At 48.6% G+C, this 23,002-nt stretch overlaps 2 protein-coding genes and 1 pseudogene across 6 annotated transcripts in view; 2 read left to right on the forward strand and 1 right to left on the reverse strand.

Annotated features, from left to right (window-relative positions):
- The first annotated feature begins 1,795 nt into the window (after window positions 1–1,795).
- On the forward strand, window positions 1,796–4,601 carry LOC116813797 (small nuclear ribonucleoprotein F-like; annotated as a pseudogene).
- A 20-nt stretch (window positions 4,602–4,621) lies between these two features.
- On the forward strand, window positions 4,622–5,002 carry LOC116813102 (large ribosomal subunit protein eL39-like). The gene has a single exon (XM_058444214.1). The coding sequence runs from the start codon at window positions 4,624–4,626 to the stop codon at window positions 4,834–4,836; it is 213 nt and encodes a 70-aa protein (XP_058300197.1). The 5' UTR covers window positions 4,622–4,623; the 3' UTR covers window positions 4,837–5,002.
- Window positions 5,003–16,673: 11,671 nt separating this feature from the next.
- Window positions 16,674–23,002, reverse strand: part of STMN1 (stathmin 1) — a 29,040-nt gene continuing 22,711 nt past the window's right edge. For 2 of the 5 annotated variants that reach the window (XM_058444211.1, XM_058444212.1), the window contains exons 2-5: window positions 21,033–21,107; window positions 20,023–20,195; window positions 17,575–17,766; window positions 16,674–17,181 (exon numbers count right to left, since the gene is read on the reverse strand). In XM_058444211.1, the coding sequence (XP_058300194.1) occupies window positions 17,110–17,181; window positions 17,575–17,766; window positions 20,023–20,195; window positions 21,033–21,045 (450 nt within the window). In that variant the 5' untranslated portion in view covers window positions 21,046–21,107 and the 3' untranslated portion in view covers window positions 16,674–17,109. Of the gene's footprint in view, window positions 17,182–17,574; window positions 17,767–20,022; window positions 20,196–21,032; window positions 21,108–21,290; window positions 21,310–21,520; window positions 21,542–22,762; window positions 22,852–23,002 lie in introns of those variants that run through there. The other 3 variants (XM_032759382.2, XM_058444213.1, XM_032759383.2) reach the window with 3 other exon arrangements.

The following is a 23,002-nucleotide window of genomic DNA, read 5'->3' on the forward strand; positions in this document are numbered from 1 at the left end:
AACATTTCAATATTAGCTGGGGTGGTGGTATTATGTGCCTTTAGTCCCAGCTGCTGAGGCTGAGGTGGGAGGTTCACTTGAACCCTGGAATTCCAGACAGTGGTGAGCTTATAGTTGCGCCACTACCCTGCAGCCTGGGTGACAAAGCGAGACCCCATCTCTAATAAATAAATAAATAAATAAAGATAACATAGATCTCATTACCAGGAAATGGAAAAAATAATAATATAAAAATTAACATGGCAACTGACATCTTCAAACTACAAATTTTTAAACTTTTGTTTTCTCCCTATACAGAAGAGACCATTTTTCGGACTTCACTGACTGACTTCCTCAGACTGCCCAGAGTTTGTTGCAGGCTCTGGGCTCAAGGTACGTTCAACTTTCCTGCTTGGAACTGAGAGAACTCAGGTTTTCTTACAGACTGCCAAAGTCCGGCAGGGCTCTTTTAGAACAGTCATTTCACAGCTAGAGAAACGGAGACCCAGAGAAATAAAGGGCCTTGCCAAAGCCGCACAGGCATTTGGCAGCAATTTCATCGGCATCCAGCACACATGGGCTTTGTAATGCAACCGCCAGGGTAGCCGGTTCTTGAACGCAGCCCCTTGATTTTTCTTGCCGAGCCCCTTGGACTCCTCTGGAGACTCCTGCCCTCTGCTTGAGATGCTCCTGTAGCTTTTCTTGCTCAGGTGAGAAATAAAATGTGATCCTAAAATCCGTTTGGTATCTACAGGAGGAGGCTGTGAAGTCTGTAAGTGCTTGTATTCCAGCTTCGTTATTTCCTCACCATGCTGGTTCCCCAGGGCTGGTGCCATGAAGGAGGAAGAGATCAGAGAATCTATGCAGAGAAGGTCTTCTTCTTCCAGTGTGGCTGTAGTTGGCATTGCTGCCTCTGGGTACTGAAGGTACCCAAATGTTGATTCTGTCTTCATGGGGTGCTTCTTTGGCTTCCCAGGAAAACTCCCACCAGGGACCTTGCCCTGCATTCCTCAGGAAGGGTGGTGGCACTCTCCAGCTGATCCTTGTGACCCCTTCCTGTAGGCTTCTGCCACCCTCTCCATTCACCTGCCCTGGGAGGAAACTCCCTTGTGTAGGGTCCTTCTCAGAAGCCTCACAGTTGTCTTCCTTCCTAAGGTCCCACTTGCCACACACAAAAACAGTTCCCTACCATCAGAGCAAGAGCGATCTGCTCTCAGAGCCACTGGTCTGTGAGCTGCTGGGCCCTCTAGTTGGCAGTGTCTGACCTTACCACAAACCGCAAGGCAGGCATTTTCATTCTTGCTACCTCCTCTCCACAGATGAGTAAACTGAGGCTTAGACACAGCAAGCAGAACTGGCTGGTATTAGAATCCAAGTCTGCCTGACCCCAAAGGCTTTTTCTATCTTCCACATCAAGGATCCTCTTGGCCAGACTGTTCATCAGTCTCAAGGTCATTGCTATCATCAACAGCAAATATTTATTAAGTACCTAGTGATGGTGAGATAGGTCAGACCAGGTAATCAGTGCAGATTGGAGGCCCAGGGCTGGGCAAAGGGCAGGAACAGAGCAGAGACAAGATTGCTCAGCAGAGATCTGTGCTGGGGCCCAGGCCCATGAGTCCAGAAGTACATCTGGAAGAAAAAGAAAAATCACCAGGTCATCTGCAACCCGGAGGCCAAGGGACAGGAGGTGGAGGGGCCCTTCATCAAGGCTAAAACACTGGTTCTCAAACTTTGCTACAAATGGAACCATCCAAGGATCTTTAAAAAATACTGACACCTGGCCCCTGCCCCCAGACATTCTGATCTTGTTGGTATGGGAAGCAACCGAGGCATCTGGATTTTTAATGTGTCGGAAAGGTCAGGCAGGAACGGGGTGTGGGAGGAGGTTTGATAGAAGGAGGTGGTGATGACCTAGGCTCTGGAAGCCTAAGATTCTAGGGCAGGGAGGTCAGGGTACTGGGCTGGTGCAAAGTAGGCACATGAGAAATATGAATTGGAGGACAGTGGGAGGGAAGGGCAGAGGGAAGGAATGGAAGGAAAAAAAGAAAATCCAAAACTCAGGCAGTGCAGTGAGTTTGAGTCTATTCTCCATCATTAGCTTTCTATGTGACCTTGGAAAAATGGCTTCCCCTCTCTGGGCCTCATTTGGAAAAGGAGGAGGTTGGATTTGTTGATGATTAAGATCCTTCTGGCCCCGGGGTTCTAGGATGCTCAGGCGGGACTCCTTAGTGGGAGATGAGTGTGCCTGCATCCACAGTCCAGCCACGCTTACATGCTGCCATCTCGCTCTCTCCACCCTCCATGTGCTGCTCCCTTTGTCTGGAACACCCCCACCGCTTTTTTTTTTTTTTTTTTTTTGGTGGGAGATGGAGTCTCGCTGTCGCCCAGGCTGCTGGAATGCAGTGGTGTGATCTCAGCTCACTGCAACTTCCGCCTCCCAGGTTTAAGAGATTCTCCTGCCTCAGGCTCCTGAGTAGCTGGGACTACAGACGCGCACCACCACGCCCAGCTAATATTTTTGTATTTTGAGGAGAGACAAGGTTTCACCATGTTGGCCAGGATGGTTTTGATCTCTTGAACTCGTGATCTGCCTGCCTCGGCCTCCCAAAGTGCTGGGATTACAGGCGTGAGCCACCGTGCCCGGCCCCACTGCTTTTATTTACCTGCTCAACTCCTGCTTCTCATCTGGGACTCAGCTCAGGTGTCAACTCCTCCAGGCAGCCCTCCTTGACTGGTCCCCACCACCCTGTTCTGACTTGGATGCCCTTTCCTGTACCAAGGAAAGGTTGGTCCCTCCGATTATCCTACCAGACCCATTACACTGTGACATCTGTTAATTACCTGTTTCCCTCCTGGGCTGTGTGTCTTGTTCTGCGACTTGTCTATATTCCCAGCACTCAGCATAGAGAAAGCTTCTTAAAAAGTGGGATGGAGGAATGAAGGTTGCCAGCCTTCATTCAGGTGCCTGGACCACCGGAATGAACAAGAGACATTGTCCCTTTCCAAAGCAAGGAGAAAGGGGAAATCAGGAAATGGTTTGTTAAACGATGACAAAAAGGGGTACAGGAAAAGGGGCCAAGAGGTTGTCCAGGAGTCTGTAGCATTTGCCTATAGTTACGGTAAGTCTACCCCTCAATCCCGAAGCTTTCCTCAGTGGGTTAACAGGAAAGCCGGTGATGCTGAAACGAAGTGGGGAATGGAGTACAAGGGCGATCTGGCATCTTAGATGGCTACATGAACATGCAGCTTGCAAATAAGATAAATACATGGGTGGGGAGCTGTCTGGACATCTGGGTGAAGTTTTAATACGGTATAAAAATGTCCTTTATAGTAGAGGTATGGAAGAAAAGGAAGAAAATGGGGGAAGTGAGAGAACAGCATCTTTTATGGGGGATTTTGAAAATACAGATTTCTAGACAATAAAGATGTGGTTTTTTTTGTTTTTTTGAGATGGAGTCTCACTCTGTCGCCAGGCTGGAGTGCAATGGCGCCATCTTGGCTCACTGCAACCTCCGCCTCCTGAGTTCAAGTGGTTCTCCTGTGTCAGCCTCCCGAGTAGCTGGGACTATAGGCGCGTGCCACCATGCCTGGCTAATTTTTGTATTTTTAGTAGAGACGGGGTTTCACCGTTTTGGCCAGGATGGTCTCGATCTCTTGACTTCGTGATCCACCCACCTCGGCCTCCCAAAGTGCTGGAATTACAGGCATGAGCCACCGTGCCCGGCCCTTGTTTTTTTTTTAAAGAGGTTGCCCGAGGGTGGGAGGGGGTCAGTGAATTTCTAGAGTCAGAAAGCCCTGGGTTTAAATCTAGCACAACCGCTGGTTAGCTGTGTGACTAGAGCTGCTTTCTTAACCTTCCTATAACATGGGGATAATCAGAACACCTCCCTCGGAGATCGAACACAGCACACTGCTTGGCTCCTAGGAAACACTGGAGAAACATGTTGGCCATTTTGATTTGCTAACGTCACGAGTGGGTGAGGAGGGCTGTGGGAATAGACACGCCGTGCCCGACCACCATCACCTGTTCACACCGCAAACCCCACCACCCTTGGGATTGAATGAAATGCAATTGCCCATAAGTCAGGCTGGCTTCGTGATTACAGCAGAATGCAAACTCCTCAAGGGTGAGGATCCTTTGCTTTATTTGCTGCTAAATTCTCGGCACCTGGGATAGTGCTGGTGCATAGAGGTCCTCAATAAATATTTCTTGAATGAATAAATGACTGAACCCTGGGTTGACTAGCTCAGTGTATAGGGGTAACCTATCCTCCTTCCCTAGACCCACGTCCCTCCTCCAAAAATCTTGAACTCAACATGACTCCATCAGCTATGACTTCATTCAGCAGCAAGCAATGAAAAGCCACAATGGGCCAGGTGTGGTGGCTCAAAAACAGTGGCTTAAACAAGTAAAATGATCAACTTGCCTAGACTGGTATGTCAGCTCAATGATATTATCAAGGACCCAGGATCTATCCATCTCCCTGTCCCAGCCATCATGTGACTTTTACCCTGATGATCACAAGATGGCTGCTGTCCTTCTAGGTATCACGTCTCTGTTCCAGGAAAAAGGAGGATGGGAAAAGGGCAAAAGGTACAAGAAGGAGCCAGACAGGTGACTACTTAACAACAACAAAAACAATGGCCCTCTCTCCCTTTCTCCACCATCGTGGTGTGTTCTTGACTCCGCTTCTTGCCATGTCTTCTCACAAGACTTTCAGGATTAAGCAATGCCTGGTCAAGAAACAAAAGCAAAATTGTTCCATTCCCCAGTGGATTAGGATGAAAACTGGCAATAAAATCAGGTACAACTCCAAAAGGAGACATCGGAGAAGAACCACGCTGGGTCTCTAAGGAACTGCACATGAGATGGCACACACATTTATGCTGTCTGAAGGTCACAATCACATTACCATATCAAGCTGAAAATGTCACCATTATCTGCAGTTACACATGTTTTATTGGGAATATATTTTTCCTCTCTGAATCTATTATGAATGCATTGGTTGGCTGGGTTCAGTAATAAATATGTGAGACCTTTCATTTCAAACAACAACAACAACAAAATAAAACACTTTTCAGGTTTCTGTTATAAGGGAGGAGAGACTCAGTCCTGGGACAGCAGCCAGCAAGGTCTGCCATGATGGCCAAATGAAACCACTGTTCCCCTCCACCCATGCCCCCACACCTACTCCTTCTCCAGGCTTGTTTGAGTAGATGGCACCCCCCTTCATTCAGATCCCCAAGTGAAAAGCCCAAGAGTCAGCCCTCACTGCATGCCCACATCCAGTCCAACAGTCCTGTTAGCTTCACCATGACCTAGATCCTGAATCTGACCATGACCCTCCACCTCACTGTCCAAGCCACTCTCACCTCTCTCCCTTTGCATTCCAGCTCTCCTTACCATCCATTCTCCTCCTGGTGGCTGAAGAATTCTTTACACACGTAATCTGATCACATCACTCCCCCCTTAAAGCCCTTCGAAACTTTGCATCATGCAGACTATAACCAAACCCTGCCCTGGCCCCAGGCTACACAGCTGGACCCCGAGCACCTCCTTGTATGGGGTCCCCCTTGCCCACCTCATCCAGCCAAGAGGGCCTCACTTAGGCTCCTTCCTCACACCTGCTAGTTCCTGCCCTCAGGCCTTGGCACTAGCAGTTCCCTTTGCCAGGAACATACTGCACCTGCCCACAGTCATTGTCTGTTATATCACCCTTTTCATCCTCACAGCACTCATCCTAATCTCTTTTATAGTCTGTCTCCTCCCCCAGGATGTAAAAAAGGGCAGAGACCTTGTCTGCCTTGTTCATCGCTGTATCCTCAGGCCCTCCTTAACACTGCCTGGTAAGTAGGAGGATTGGATGTGTATTCATTCAATGAATACGTGGATGGAGAGGCTTGTTTTGGGTGGTCTCTTAGGGAACCTTCTAGCTCTTGAAGATCTAAAGAGAAAGGAGAGGAAGGAGCTTGGGGTAGGGAACGCAACACGTGAGGCATGTCAGAAACTGGAACCAACATCCCAGCCCTCTTGCCTGATTGCCCAGTGTAGGAGATCAGCCAGTGGTGGGAGAAACTAGAGGGAAAAGGAGCAGGCCTTCTGAAGGGTCAGAGGGCTCTGCAAAGCCCCAGGAGAGAACAGCTGAAGGCAGCTGTTCCATAACCCTGAGGCAGAGGGCAAGGAGTAAGGTACGAGGGAGTGTGGGGGAATTTATTCTAAACAGGCTTGTTTACTTATCTTGACCAGAAACTGACCTCTGATTATCTGCACATGAAGTTCCCTGACAGGGGAAGAATAAATGTGAATTACCTGCAGGTTGTGTTGGCTCCAGCTTTTCGGCATTGTGCCTGCACGGAATAAAAGCAAGCAGCTCCAGCTTCTCGGGGCTGCTCTCTGGCCACTAGAGCCAGGCAGTCGTCCAGCTGCTGCTGTTACGCTGCATACCTGTCTGACTACTCATTTCATCTGTCGATCGGCCAGTGTCTGCGGGACAGACCCAGCAGCCCGGGAGATCCTGCGAGCATATCGGGGGGGCTGAGTCAGAGACCTTTGGAAGAAACTGGAAAGAAGAGGGGAGCACAGGCACTGCCATATTGAGCCCCATGAATTCAGGCCAGAATGGGACCCCGCCATCTGGAAAATGGCATTGAGAGAGCAAGCAGCCTGCTGGCTCTGCCTCTAATTAGCAGTGGATAAGTGACCTAACCCTCTCTGAACCTCAGTTTCCTCATCTATAAAATGGGATAAAAGAGAATAGTATTTACTTCACAAGGTTGTTTTAAGGATTCAATCATGGCCGGGCACGGCAGCTCATGTCTGTAATCCCAGCACTTTGGGAGGCCGAAGTGGCTGGATCACCTGAGGTCACGAGTTCAAGACCAGCTCGACCAACATGGTGAAACCCCATCTCTACTAAAAATACAAAAATTAGCCGGGCATGGTGGCAGGCACCTGTAATCCCAGCTGCATGGGAGGCTAAGGCAGGATAATTGCTTGAACCCAGGAGACGGAGGTTGCAGTGAGCCGAGATCATGCCATTGCACTCCAGCTTGGGCAACAAGAGCAAAACTCCATGTTAAAAAAAAAAATCAGATGGATTATGTAAAATGCCTATACAATGCACGGCAAATTGTTTAAGAGCTCAAACAACTTCAATCATGTAAGAGAAAGAAAAGAGAGGAGGGAGAAATGATGGAACCGGGTGACACAAAAGCAGATGTCCCAGTCCCCGGGGGCAGCCCAGTCAGATATGCTGGGAGTTTGGACCTCCTAGAAAACACACAGAACTTTAAGGCATCTGAACTTTAGCTTCCCCTTCTCAAAGTGGACTTATGAGTTCTTCCGGTCCAACCCCTTCGTTTTACAAACGTTCTGCATCTTGGAAAGAAAGGCTAAAGACCCAGAGAGTTGGCAGAGGCAAGTACAGAGAGAAGGCCAGTGGGGACAAGGCTGTGGAGGTGGGCCAGTGCAGCAGGCTGTGAGCCCCCTGCTGTCCTCATTCTGGGGAAGAGGATCTGCCTTCCTCTGCCCGCCCTACCCCCCCACCACCAACACACACAATGAGGGGGAAATGGCAGGCTGGGAAGACCCACGAAGCTGGCAGGAACACTGGGCAGGGAGGGGCCAGCCCTGTGCTGGGCGTTTCAGCACTGGGCTCAATACTCATGCAGCCTGTGAGGGGGTCTCTGCAGTTTACAGATGAGGGTATGGGTGCCCAAGTCCCCTGAAGAGCTCTTAGAGCCAGAACTGGAATACTATTCTGTGTGACTCTAAAAATCTCTGCCCATTCTTATGCTCACTAAAGTCTGAGAAAAATTTAAAAATTAAAAATAAATTAGGCCAGGCGCTGTGGCTCACACCTGTAATCCCAGCACTTTGGGAGGCTGAGGTGGGCGAATCACCTGAGGTCGAGTTCGAGACTAGCCTGGCCAACGTGGCAAAACCTCGTCTCTACTAAAAATACAAAAATTAGCTGGGCATGGTGGTGGGGTGCCTGCAATCCCAGCTACTCGGGAGGCTGAGGCAGAGGTTGCAGTGAGCCGAGATTGCGCCACTGCATTCCAGCCTGGGAGACAGAGCAAGACTGTCTTTAAAAAAAAAAAAAAAAAAAATTAAAAATCTCTGCCCTGCCTCTGCCTAGGAATTAAAAGGCCTGTATTTGAGACCATCACTACATCACTAACTGGTTGCAACCTCGAACCAGTTCTTTCTCTCTTACCTCAGATTCCTTCTTTAAACAAGGAGGGTAGATGCCACCACGGCTGAGTCGCCGAGGGTCCTCCCAGCTGGAGCTGAGATTCCTGAGATTCTAAACAACCGCCTCCCTCCACTGAGTCAGAAGGAAAGCCCGCTGGGCCTCTAAACCAAACGCCCCCGGGCCTCTCATCTAGCCTTCCTGGCCCAGGCACACGGGACAGCACTACCCCAGGCTTTGCAGGGCCTGGCTGGCTTCCCTCCAAGGGTGGTGCCCGTCTGCCCAGTTTTCTAGACGGAGTCTCGCTCTGTCGCCCAGGCTGGCTAATTTTTTGTATTTTTTAGCAGTGACAGGATTTCACTGCTAGCTCGGCCTCCCGGGTTCACGCCATCCTCCTGCCTCAGCCTCTAAGCATGAGCCACCGCGCCCGGCCCGTCTGCCCAGGTTTCTAGCCCGGTGGGAGCTTTGGCCTCAGCCCGCGCCGTTCTCTGGGAGCTAACTCCACTCCGCGATTTGGGGAGAAAAGCCAAGCAATGGACTCAATTAGGAGCCTCCAAACCATCAAGGCTTCCCCACAGGTTACCATTTAGGCCAGTGCTTCTCAAGCTCAATTTAAGAAAAAAAATGTTTAATCTGCTGCTAACTTAATCCTTCTGTACAATTTTAAAAATATATACTATATAATACTAGCGGTTACACAATACTGCGAAAGCACTTACTGCTACTAAATTGTACGCTCAGAAATGGCTAAAATGTTACATTTATATTATCTATATTTTACTACAATTTGTTTAAATAGAAAAAAAGAAATGAAAAAGGTGAAATTCTAGCCTCGGCTTCGTTTTAATAACATTTGACAAGACCTTGTAAAATTGTTATAAAAGTTTCTAAATGCTTACTTTCAATTTCTGTACTTATCTCGCCGCAGACCAGTAAAAGTTTGTATGCTGGCAGCAATCCCCGAACTACACTTTGATAGCGCTGATCCGAGCTGCTAAGAGGGACTCTGGCTTTGCAGGGCCTCTCAGGAGACCTTCCAAGAGCACAAGGTTCCTGTACCACGACTCCCTCCAGCAGGCATTTCTGGACACCAAGCTGGTCAACCCCAAGCAGCCCAGGGCAAGCACACTGCTCTGATGTATGGCTGATACCTACTTATGCCCCAGCTGTCCCCAAGGGCCTTCTTGATGTGCACTGGTTTTTATTTATTTGAGACACAGTCTTGTTCTTGTTGCCCAGGCTGGAGTGCAATGGTGTGAACTCGGCTCACTGCAACCTCCGCCTCCTGGGTTCAAGCAATTCTCTTGCCTCAGCCTCCCAAGTAGCTGGGATTACAGGCACCTGCCAACACGCCTGGCTAATTTTTGTATTTTTAGCAGAGATGGGGTTTCACCATGTTGGCCAAGCTGGTCTCAAACTCCTGACCTCAGGTGATCCGCCCACCTCGGCCTCCCAAAGTGCTGGGATGACAGGTGTGAGCCACTGCGCCCAGCCAATGTGTACTGTTATTAAAGTGTCCCTGTCATTGGCCAGGAGAATGGTGGTATCCCTCATAACCACAGGGAGTTGTGGGGTGGGGTAGCCTGGGTTAGGGAGGTAAAGAGTAGAGAGGTGACTTCTTTGCTTCTACTCCCTAAACCAAACTTGGCCCAAGCATTATCTCCTACAGGAAGTCATCCTGGGCCTGCATCCTGAGGAGCCCCTATCTGTGTCCCACAGCGGAGCACAGGTCTCCTTGTGTTTGTATTGGATGGGTAACATGGTAAATTAGGAAGTGGTGCCTATTCCTGGGAAGATGAGGGAATGTAATGTGTGCCTTGGTTGTAGGGTATGACTGGATTTCAGGCCCCACATATCCTTGGTGAGATCTCCTGTGCAGGGTACAGTCTGCACACTGTGAGCAGGGGCTGTGATGGGTGCAGCTGCAGGCCCATCTCCACCAGGCTGTCGGGGACTGGAGAGATGGCAATGGTGTTTAGATGCTGCATCCTGAGTAGAGGGGTCTCTGCCTAGGTGAGCAACAGAAACGTTGGCTTAAAAAAAAAAAAATCTAGGCCAGACACAGTGGCTTGTGCCTGTAATCCCAGCACTCTGGGAGGTCGAGGCTGGTGGATTGCTTGAGCTCAGGAGTTCGAGACCAGCCTGGGCAACATGGTGAAATCTCGTCTCTACAAAAAATACAAAAATTAGCCGGCCATTGTGGCATGCACCTATAGTCCAAGCTACTCTGGAAACTGAGGTTAGAGGATTGCTTGAGCCAAGGATGTTGAGGCTGCAGTGAGCTGTGTTTGCACCACTGCACTCTGGCCTGGATGACAGAGAGAGAGAGACCCTGTCTGAAAAAAGAAATTCTAGACACTGGGGCTCCAATTTTATTTTTATTTACTTTTATTTTTTAATTATTTAGAGACAGAATCTCGCTATGTCTCTAAATAAGGCTGGTTTCTAACTCCTGGGCTCAAGTGATCCTCCCTCCTCGGCCTGCCAAAGTGCTGAGATTACAGGTGTGTGCCACCACACCCAGCCACAGGCTGGTTCCAATTTTAGAAATTCTACCTCCAAAGGTCTGAGGGTCCCGAGTCTCATATTTTGAAAAAGTACCATGAGGCTGGGCGCGGTGGCTCAAGCCCGTAATCCTAGCACTTTGGAAGGCCGAGGTGGGCGGATCACGAGGTCAGGAGTTCGAGACCAACCTGGCCAACATAGTGAAACCCCGTCTCTACTAAAAATACAAAAAAATTAGCAGGGCGTGGTGGCGGGCGCCTGTAGTCCCAGCTACTCGGGAGGCTGAGGCAGGAGAATGGCTTGCAGTGAGCCGAGATGGTGCCACTGCACTCCAGCCTGGGGGACAGAGCCAGACTCTGTCTCCAAAAAAAAAAAAAATTAAAAGTACCATGTGATCCTGATACCCAACTGGTGTCTGGCCCATAGAGGTGCCAGCAAGTGTTTGGTGACTGGGCTTAGAGGTACAGCACATCTCTGGAAGGAGACACGGGAGACAGCTAGGTGACCTGGGAGGGAGGGAGATTCACTTTTATTATACGTCCTTTTTTTTTTTTGAGACACAGTATCGCTCTGTTGCCCAGGCTGGAGTGCGGTGGCGTGATCTATGCTCACTGCAACCTCCACCTCCCAGGTTCACGCCATTCTCCTGCCTCAGCCTCCCGAGTAGCTGGGACTACAGGCACCCGCCACCACCACGCCCGGCTAATCTTGTTTCTGTATTTTTAGTAGAGACGGGGTTTCACCGTGTTAGCCAGGATGGTCTCAATCTCCTGACCTCGTGATCTGCCCGCCTCAGCCTCCCAAAGTGCTGGGATTACAGGCTATTATACGTCCTTTTATACTGATTGGACTTTTGATCTAAAGAAGAGTTTGGCTGACTTGGCGTGATGGAGTTACTGTTCTCTGTGTCAGGGACTGCAAAAGCTGGGCCTCCAGCAGGGGCAGGGCGGATCCAGCGAAAGACAGAAGTGGGTGGGCCCAAGGGGATGGAGAGCTGCAGAACACAAGTCCCGCCTCGAGGGGGCAGCAACTGCCCAGAGTCCGCTGACGGCCGCTGGGTGGGACTGCAAGCCTAGGGTTGCCAGATCTGACAGCTTTTTTCAAGATAAGCTTGAAATCAGATTTTCACATGGAATTGTCAGCTAATTCAACAATTTAAAACACAGCATGGGCTGAACGCAACATGCCTATGGTTCATCATTGGCTGCAGGCCACCAGTTTGTGCGTTCGGATCCGGGAGGATTCCATTAAGGATTGTACACCTCAGAGCCATCTGCAAAGCTGGTGCAGACCCATCATTTGCTTCTAGAAAATCGAGTTTACTCCACATGGGGTCCACAAAGGATGAGGACAAAGCCAGTGCCCTGAGGTAGACCGTGGGAGCTACCCAGCCACTCATCATTATTTAATCCAGCACATTAACCTCCCACCACAAGCCAGGAGATCCAGTGGTGAATGTGACAGGAGGAGTCCCTGCTCTCAGGGACCCTACATTCTAGCTGGGGAGACACTTGAATTAATGAGTAACACTTGTGATACATGAGGAGTTGCAGTACAGCATGGGGGTTAAAAGTCTGGGTTTGAGTCCTGACTCTACTGCTTGCTAGTTGTCATTTTAGGTAAATCCCCTAATCTAGGTCCAGTTGCCTTACTTCTCGCCTATGGAATGGCCATGATAACCTCATAGGGTTGTTCTGGGGATTCGCTGAGACAATGCAAATAATTATTAGTTGCTGCTATTAAGTAGAGAGCTGTGAGAGCAGGGAAGAGGGGAGGCTAGGCTTAGCATGGGGACCTCCCCATCCCAGTGAATACTGGGGCTTTTTGCCAGAGAGGGGAGCAGGAGGCCACAGGGATTGGAAGCTCCAGGCCCGGGAGAGTCTCAGTCCTCTTCTGTAGAGACGGCTGCAATGAGGTAGCTGGCTCATTTCCTGTCTGTGTTTTCTTCCTATGGATCCAATTTCAGCAGCCTACTTGTCTCAGTAGGATATGGTGCCCAAGGACTGGGAAGGTACTGCTCTGCTCTTGGCCACGATGGAAGAAGGCCAGGCCTTTCTAGCTATGAACCAGAGCCCTTCCACGAAGCTGCTGCATTTTGGAGCTCATCAAACCCTACAACTAAGTTTTAAAAATCTAAGTGCATGTACGAAACAAGTCAGAAACCCTTTCCTACGCCCTTAAGTACAGAACACCAGCTTCTGCTGGCAGAGGCCTCAGCCACAGGGACATTTTGGACCTTCGTTTCACCTGGGCAAAAAGGGAGGAGGCAAGTGTCAAGAGACTGGGCTCACCAGCAATGTGTCTGGGTCCTTGGAGTTCAGCTCTGTGTCTGTGACGTGGTCTCTGATCTCAGGTGGTCTGCAGTCCAACCCTGTAGAGAATCACAGTCTTGGATTTGGAAGGGAATTTCTAGGGCATCTAGTCCAACCTCCACCCAAAGGGGGAAGCTTTTCTATAAGAAACTTGGCCTGGCTGGGTGCAGTGGCTCATCCCTGTATTCCCAGCACTTTGGGAGGCCGAGGCAGGCAGATCATGAGGTCAAGAGTTCAAGACCAGCCTGGCCAACATGGTGAAACCCTGTCTCTACTAAGAATACAAAAATTAGCCAGGCACGGTGGCGCGTGCCTGTAATCCCAGCTACTTGGGAGGCTGAGGCAGGAGAATCGCTTGAACCGGGGAGGCAGAGGTTGCAGTGAGCCAAGATCGTGCCACTGCACTCCAGCCTGGGCAACAGAGCAAGACTGTCTCAAAAAAAAAAAAAAAAAGAAAAGAAAAAAAACTTGGCCTTTATCTTCTGCATTCCTAAATGAACCACATTTAACAGTGATTCAAACAAATGAATTCGCAGTAAGGCAGCCAAACTGTCATCTGAGTGCACAGGTTTACCGGGACAGCTAAAACATCACTGAAAATCAGAAGTCTCCACTGGGAGAATGATAGAGTAGACAGGAGCACCTTTATCAAAGTGCTGGGGGTGGGGGATGAGACCTCACTCCAAGGCATGCAAGGATAAGAGGCCCTGCCTTTTTAAGGATGTGGGACCGGCTGAATAGTAGGGCTTTCATCTGCTCACTGAGTCTTGTGAGCAGGTCTGAGGCAGAGGAGAATTGTTCCGGACAACGAGGGGATGCTGAGCTGTCAGAGCAGCCCCCCTCCCTGTGCAGGGCCTAGAGCAGGTCTGCCTGGGTAAGCTTCTCCTACTAGCTTAGGACCTTGGGTACCTTACATTGCCTGTTCACTTCTCTGTATGGTGGAGAAAACACGATGCCTGGACGTTAAGTGCTCAGTAAATAGTGGCACTGCCATTCTCCCAAGTGGAGTGATTTTTCTCCTCCAGCCTCCCAAGTTGAGAGCACATGTCCCAGTTCCTCAGTGCAGTATCAGTCACATGGATCGTTCCAGAGCCCAGCAGGCCCTCCCACCTCATCCCTGTGCTGCCCCAACAGCCACCATGGCCACCGTAGCCTGAATGGCAGCCACTCTCCGGTCAACTCACCCTGCCTCTACTTTCTCTTCCTTAAAATGGTTTTGTTGCTGACCACTGCAGCCCCCACGTTCAAAAGCCTTCAAAGAGCCTCGGCTGCTTAGAATAAAGAAATGGGGAGGGGGCCTGCCTGGAGGGCCTGCCAAAGGCCATTAACTATGCCAGGTCCTCTGTGCATGTGGCAATCACAGGCTTATTAAGTGTTTAAAAATTAAGTGCTTCATTGGGGTTTGGCTTGGAAGGTTCATCTGACTTCCGAAAGGACAAGCTCAAGTCTTTTCTCCTCTCAAAGCTTCCCAGACCACAAAGCCCTCTCTGGTCACTCCTTTCACCAAAGCACTAAAGCACCCTGGTGAGTATAAATGTGGTCGAGAGCCTCACTCTCAGGTAAGCATTCTACAGCTCTCCTTCCCCTCACATGGGCACGTGATATGCTAGCGCCCCCCCATCTTTTCTCCATCCCTAGCACGTAGGCCAGTGTGGAGCACAATCTAGGTGCTTGTCAAATGTTAATTTAAGGGCCTCTTTCACGTACTTCAAACCTCTCTCCACTGAGCCCAGTCAACCATAAGGCTCAAGTACAAAATCCTCAGGAAGGGATAAGCCTTATTTTCCATTCAAGACAAAAGGAATGGAATCTGCTCCTTGGTGACAGCCCCGACTGCTTGTCAAACCACTCTGGCCTTATTAGGCCAACCTATTGGAAGTACTGCCGGGAGCGGCTGGCCCCACTGGGACACAGACTCCCGTGACGGCAGAGAACACCGGGCCCAGGAAAGCATACCAAGAGACACTTCCCCAGAAGCTTGTAGGTGCCAACGCTCCTCCTCTTCACTCCAAGCCAGATGCAAAGAATGGGGGAGTGAAAGTTACTTATCTACCCCAACCGTCTCATTTTATCCAGGAGAAAATGGGGGCCCAGGACTAAGTGCTTCTCCAAAGGTCAAGGTGAAATAGAAAAGCCAGAGCTTCTATTTCTGTGGTAAGATGCATCCCCTTCAGTTTCCTGTGACTTAAGCCTGTCACAAGGCAGGGGCTCAGGATCGCCCTCTGATAGGAAGTCAGGGCCACCATGGGATGGGTGGTAACTGACGGGGCATCCTTTCAGGCCTATGTTGATCCTTCCCTTGCTTTCTCCTGAGGCCAGTTTCTCTCCCTAAATGTCTTAGATGAACAAAAGCTCACTGCCACTTGCAGGACACCTCGTATCATTATGCCAAGTTTCTACCCTCAGGCCCTCTTTATATTCCCATCTACTCAGAACTGGTATTTTAAAGATTCCAGAGCACCTACTATGTGCCAGAGACAGGAGCGAAGATGAACTGTGCTGCACCACTGCACACAAGCCTCTTCCTGTCCTCTTGGTTTAGATATTGCTCAGAACCTATTGTTGTATTCAACTATACTTGCACTTGCTCCTATTTGCCCTACATGGGCGTAACTCTTTAAACCAAGCTTTGTTCAGAATTCCTCTGATTGATCATTTAAGTAAATTTAAAAGTCAATTTAAGGAATATAAAAACTGCATAATTTCCAACTGGAGAGTATAAACTTAGATCACTCAGCCTCTGGCTGAAAACAGTAATCGTGATTTATATGGAATGCTAAATATCTATGTTCTAAGTGTGCTCTCTTGCCACAAACCCATTTAATCCTAACAGTCTTGGGAGGTAAGTTGAGGTAGGCTGTTACTGTTCTCATGAATAAGTCTAGGAAACCCCCAATCTCAAGATACAGCCCAAGCAGCAGAGGCACATGCGTTAGCCACACGTGGACTCCGCCGCAGTATTAGCAACCATCTTTTGCTGTTAAGTGCTTGGCTTCCAAGAGCTTTATACAGATGTCTGAGAGGCACAAAATATGTATAATTAGGCTATTTCCCAAATAGCACAGGAAAGCTGCCAAAGGCGTTCCCTGAATTGAGAGGCAAAGCACTGACAATGGGGACTATTACAGCCTCTGGATACAAGATGACGTATCTGCCAACCTTAACCACCCGAGTCAAATGCTACTTTAGAAATAATTAAGGTTCCCTTTAGTCATTTCACAGGAGTTGCTACAGCAGCACACGAAGTTTTATTAATCTGATTCTCGCGTCATAGCTTTTACGGCAGGAAAGGATGAGGACATGCCCCACCTGTAACGTAGAGCAAGCAAACCACCAAGTAGGATCTTGAGATTCTCTCTCAACTGTTCTCTAGAAACACGCTTGTGCTTTTAATCTGCCTTTTAAAAGGGACACAGAACAAAAAATGCTTGTTTGCAAATAAACATCTGAAAGAATATAGTAACAGCTGACCTGGGCTGAGGCATCCAAACAAAGTGGTCATTGTGGAAGGAGACAATGCAAACCACACTGGGGCAAGAAACTGAGGGCAGAGAACGTGCGGTCATTTGTGCGTTGGGTATTTCTACCAGCCCCAAAGGCCCCATCTGGAACAAGTATCAACCAGGAGGGTCTCTATGGCTTGATTTATTAACCTAACTCGAAAGAAGTCACTGCCACCAACAGCACTGTGCAGTTTTATTAACCATTCAAGTCCAGTAGCATCTGGTAAGATTGGGACAGAATTGGGATTGAAAAGTGAACAGATATTCAGCATCTAACAGTTCAAAAGAAGCCACTACATACTCTTTTCACAAATATGTTTTCACAGAGCCAATACAGTACTAGCCATTAACCCAGCACACCAAGTGTACTGAAGTAGAAAAGATGCAACAAGAAAAATAGCTACATTAGAAAGACCAACACTTTAGAAAAAGAGTAAAACACTTTCAGTTTCTCCCCTTTAGCCCCTAAAACATCTTACAGTCTGATCTACCTATACAGTTCTACATTAGCTTCTAAAATATGTCAGGAGGGAAAAAATAAAATGACACTGGCCAGTACAGTCTTTGGATATTTAGGAAGGGGATGGGGAGAAAGTCAGTTCTCAGAGCAAATTAGTCAGCTTCAGTCTCGTCAGCAGGGTCTTTGGATTCTTTGTTCTTCCGTACTTCTTCAATGTGCTTATCCTGTAAAGGAAGGGTAAGGTGTCATCAGTCAAAAAAAAAAAAAAAGCCTGTCAAGTCACAACCCCCAGCCCCCACCTCAGAGAGGCCCAACACAACCTCGGTGCGTATATTACAGCCTGTGGGAACCACACAATTTAAGTTCTGAGACATCATCTAATCTCCTGGGTCCCTCGTAGAACCTAACAAGCTGCCTACTGGTCTTCCAAGGACTGTGCAATTATGCTGGGAATTACTGAATATTCCATCTTAAAATATACCTTTCATTTAACATGTTAAGCCCCAAAATGGATGACAAAAAGACACCAAACATCTTTTATCAAAGCACTTAGTTCAAGCCAACTCACTGGTGCATCAAACTCCAAGCTCAACCCTTTTACAAGGTAAGAAACCAACCTTCTCTCGCAAACGCTCCAGTTTGGCAGCCATTTGTGCCTCTCGGTTCTCTTTATTAGCTTCCATTTTGTGGGTCAGTTTCTCTTCTGCCATTTTACTGAAGTTGTTGTTCTCTTCTATTGCCTTCTGAAGCACTTCTTTCTCGTGCTCTCGTTTCTCAGCCAGCTGCTTCAAGACCTCAGCTTCATGGGACTGGAAAAAAAAAGTTTAATAGGGTAGGCACTCTAAAATGTATTCAGGCTGGGCGTGGTGGCTCACGCCTGTAATCCCAGCACTTTGGGAGGCCAAGGTGGGTGGATCACTTGAGGTCAGGAGTTCAAGACCAGCTTGGCCAACATGGGGAAATCCCACCTATACTAAAAATACAAAAATTAGCCGGGCATGGTGGCGGGTGCCTGTAGTCCAAGCTACTTGGGAGGCTGAGGCAGGAGAATTGCTTGAACCCAGGAGGTGGAGGTTGCAGTGAGCCGAAATTACGCCACTGTACTCCACCCTGGGTGACAGAGACTCCCTCACAAAATAAAATGTATTCAGCATTAGTTAAAATTACAATAAAAATAATTTACTAAGAGGACTGAAAAGGGGCAGAAAATAAGGTCCCTTTAAATAACACTGAAATTAGGACCTGAATTATCCCTGTCATAAAATACTGTGAAAATGATATTTTTTCTAGTATTTGTATTTAACTTTGGAAAAGTGCTTATCTGTTCAGAAATCTCTTACCCAATTAGTCCTTAAGGAAATCCTTGTAAGATTTACTGCTTAATGGTATCTGGATGACTTGAGGAATATGTACTTGGTAGTGGCACTTTTATTGTAAAGAATTTCACTAATTAACTTCAAAAGCTACCCAAAGAAAACTAGCTCATTGTAAAAATTTTAACCATAACTGATAAAACAATGACAGGAAATTTAAGACTAAGCCTGTAGATTACTATTTAAGACAGAAAAATTTGTTTCAAGGAAAAGGCTTATTAGCTTTTGTCTCAGGAAACTGCATTAATTACCAGACCATACCTTGGTATGACCCCTTCAACAGAACAACTTGTTCTCAAAACATATTCAAAACCCACTGGAACCACTGACTTGCAGGATAACCACAGAGCATCTGCCACTGGTGCTACTGACTCTCTTCTGCCAAATCCTAGTCATGATGGGAGTTTCACTCTATTTAGCCAGTTACTATGTAAAGCACAGGCTAATGACTACAGGGCCAGGGTTGATGTCTAAAAAGCTTTCCACTGTCCAACCTTTGGTTGTATTGCTTCCTCCTACTCCATGAACTCACACTATTACATAGAAGTATAGAAGACGACTCCTTAGTGTAAGCACTGAGGCTCTTCGGGCAGGTGTGTGTGTATACTACAAATCACACTATGCTGGTCTGGGGAAGGTTATTACCTTACCTTTTGTGCCTTACTTGCCTCAGCTTTAAAATCAATCCTATCAGGGTTGTTGGGAAAGGGAGTTAAATGAAAAGTTACGTACAGTTGTTAATGAGTAACACTGAATAGAAAGAAACACACCAAAATGTTAACACTGGTTGCTTCTGGGAAGTGGGATAATGAATACTTTTAATTCCCGTTTATAAATTTCTGTATTTCCCAAATTTTCTACAACTAGCATATTAATATTTGATTCTTCTGATTAGCTTTTAAAGATAGTTATAATAGAATTGTTTAGATAAGAGAAAAGCTACCATGATACCAGCTGAATGACATAATCACACTAGCAATTTAAAATGTCTTTATTGTACAGCTCTCAAAAAAAACAAAACCGGCCGGGCGCGGTGGCTCACGCTTGTAATCCCAGCACTTTGGGAGGCCGAGGCGGGTGGATCACGAGGTCAGGAGATCGAGACCACAGTGAAACCCCGTCTCTACTAAAAATACAAAAAATTAGCCGGGCGTGGTGGCGGGCGCCTGTAGTCCCAGCTACTCGGAGAGGCTGAGGCAGGAGAATGGCGTGAACCCGGAAGGCGGAGGTTGCAGTGAGCCGAGATCGCGCCACTGCACTCCAGCCTGGGTGACAGAGCGAGACTCCGTCTCAAAAAAAAAAAACCAAAATGCCAAAGAATCATCTGGCAACAAATCTTTTCAAAGAGGAAGCATGAGAGAAGCATGAGCTTTGGTTTAAGATAGACCAGGGCTTGAATTCTGACCCCAACACTTACTAGTTGTATGACTGCAGAAAAACGACTTAACATTCCTGAAACTGTTTCTAATTTCCATTATTTGAGGCAACACCATGTATTAAAGGAGAAAAATATAAGCAAAGGAGCTGGGCACGGAACAGGAGTTCAATAAATGAGGACTGGTATTTCCTTCCAGTCACTGGCATAAGTAATAATCACAGTGTAGCTACAATTCTGTTTTCTTCCTGTTACAGAAATAAAATTGATCTGCCCATTACATAAATATCCTGCTTTCTGTGAATTGCGTCGTTTACCTTGCGTCTTTCTTCTGCAGCTTCTAATTTCTTCTGAATTTCCTCCAGGGAAAGATCCTTCTTCTTTGGAGGGGAAAGGGGGAATTCTGGAACAGATTCTTTTGACCGAGGGCTGAGAATCAGCTCAAAAGCCTGGCCTGAGGCACGCTTCTCCAGTTCTTTCACCTGGATATCTAGAATTGATTATATTTATAATTCAAAAAACCAGGATTCTCCTATTCTAATAAACTGTACTATAATTTTCTAAAACCCAAATCAATTTAATGTATTAAACTAGGGCTGATGAGGAAAGTTGTGTTTTTTCCCCTTTTTATTCCTATCAGCCTACTGACACTAGGGGAAGATGTGTTTGCAGGCAAGATATTATCTAAATACCATTTCCCAAGGCTGGGTACCATGGCTTATGCCTATAATCCCAGCACTTTGGGAGGTCAACATGGGAAGATCCCTTGAGCCCTGAAGTTTGAGACCAGCCTGGGCAACAAAGGGAAAGCCCATCTCTACGAAAAAAATTTTTTTAATTAGGCGGGTGTGGTGGCCCATGCTGATAGTCCCAGATGCTATGGAGGCTGAGGTGGGAGAATTGCTTGAGCCCACTTGAGTTCCAGAGGTCAAGGCTGCAGTGAGCTATAATTAAGCCACTGCACTCCAGCCTGGGCAACAGAGTGAGACCTTGTCTCAAAAAAAATAAAAACCATCTCCCAGAAAAACAAAGCTCAACGTTTTTGGATTAATACTGTTTTGAGACATCAGTATCTGACAATCGCTTTCATAAACAAAAGACTTGTGCAAACTCCACAATTTTGCTTCAGACTAAGCCAAACTGTCTAATAATTATGAGCTCTTGGCACATTCAAGTGATAATCATTTTTAAATTCTTCTCCTATTCATAAAATAGGTTTTGGATAAGACCAAAACGTAAGTGCCAAATTAAAGGCGAAGACCTGAGCCATCTCAATGTAAAATCATAAGCCCATCACAATTTCAGCTTTTCCAAATTGATTACCTACCAGAAGAAGCCATGGTGAATAGAAGACAAGCGACGGGCAGTGTATTCTGCGCAATCAACTGGGATAAGGAAAGCCCTGAAAATGATTTTCAAAAACATGCAATCACTTTCTTTGCCTTTCTATATGTCATCAACCCAAAAAAGATCTCACAACACATCTACTACATACATCGTCAGAAAAATACGTGGAATGAAGACGTCTAAGTTAACCACGAAAAAAATTATCAAAATCTACTAAATAAACAGTGGGAAATATGACCTGAATATGATATTGGTTGCAGAAAATCAAGTTAACTGAGCTTTCTCGGTCATAAAACTCTTGGATTTTTAAAATCAGACGAAGTCACAAGGGTGAAGGATTTTTTTCCCCCCATAAACTCTTTTAACATTTTCCCGGAACCGTAAGAAGATATTCCAGATTCAACTCAACAGTGCCCCCGGAGCCATCTTAATACTGCCTACAACTCATTGTGCAAATGAAATACCCACCCCTGCTTTGTCTGTGTCTGACGTGGTGGATAAGAAAACGCCCAAGCTAATAGTAACCAATAATGTTGAACTCCTATTGTCCCTCAGGTTTAAGCTTCCTTGCCCAACAGCAAGCAAAATGTTTATGAACCTCTAGATTTTGACTTATATTTGCTGCCGCTATGTCATGAAAAATGCTGTATCTCTTGTTGTTCTTTCTAACATTATGACTTTTGTAGACGCCAGCTAGTACCAAAAACGAAGGATGACAGGTTCCCAAAAGCTGGGAATTAAAATCAGAGGCAGCAACAAGATTTAGGAAAAGCAGAGAATCAGACGCAGCACCGGACCCAGGATGGGCGTGGCCCTGGTCCAGGCGAGGAAAAGAGGACCGGTCGCCCCCGGCCAATCAGAGCACGCCCTGCGCTCCGGCCCCTGGCCCCGCCCCCTTCCTCCCCGCGCCTTTTCGAATCTCCCCGAACTCAACGCCCCAGGGCCCGCGCGCGTGGGAAGGGGAGGGGTGGGCGGGGCTAACGGTCCAATCCGGGTAACTCCGCCCCTGCCTGACTCCCCCGGCGCGGACGCCCCCCCAACTCCCGCCAAAAACACCTCCAGGCCGCCGCCGCCGCCACCACCCCCATCACAGTTCAGCGAGTGGGGCAGGCCCCGGGAACAGGCCCCCGGGTGGCACCGCGGTGGGCTCGCCACCGCCTCCCGCCGTCCCCATGCCCAACCTGCCGCCACCCAAGCTGTCCGCGCGTCCGGCCGCGAAGACAGAAGAACCCTCGTGGGGCCCGGGAGCGCCGCCCCTCAATCACCAGCTGCAGTCGCCAGGGGACGGTCGCAGGAAGGGTCGCGGCCCTGGCTGCCCGCAGTTTGGTCCTAAAGCCGCTGGTCCCTGGGGCACCGCCCCGTCCCTTCAGACAATGGGGACCCCGGCAGGGCCCACAGGGGAGGAAGGGAGGTAAACGTGGGCCCACGCCCCCTATTGTCTCCTCGACGGCACCCCGGAGCGGACGCCCGAGGATCGCCCAGCCCCCTGCCCACGAGCAGCCGCGCCCCCAGAGAGCGGGGACAAAGGCGAGGCTCCGCCCGAGCCACACACAAAGCGGAGCGACCCCCGCCCACCAACTCCTCCGAGGGCCGCAGCCCCGCCCGCCGCCCTGCAGCAGGGGGTCGCAGCCACGGCCCAGCCCCTCCCGCCAACCGCGTCCCTCTTGCTGGCCTCAGCCAGCCGCCGCCTCCTCCGAGCCCCGCACCCACCTGCTCAGTCCGAGCCGCCTGACCACACTCTGAGCACCAACAGACCCGGGCGCGCACAAAAGCGCCAAACAGCGGCACGTGACCTCCCCGCGGGGCTCCGCATTGGCCGAGAGCAGCGGCACGTGCCGCCCCCGCCCCCCACAACCCGCGTGGAGCCCCGCCCCCCGGGACCCCGAAGCACCTCGGGAAGTGTAGTCCTGGCTGGCAGGGCAGGAGGACAATGCGGGGGGTTGCGGGGCG

This window comes from Hylobates moloch, unplaced genomic scaffold (assembly GCF_009828535.3).
Source record: "Hylobates moloch isolate HMO894 unplaced genomic scaffold, HMol_V3 SCAFFOLD_9, whole genome shotgun sequence".
NCBI lineage: Eukaryota > Metazoa > Chordata > Mammalia > Primates > Hylobatidae > Hylobates > Hylobates moloch.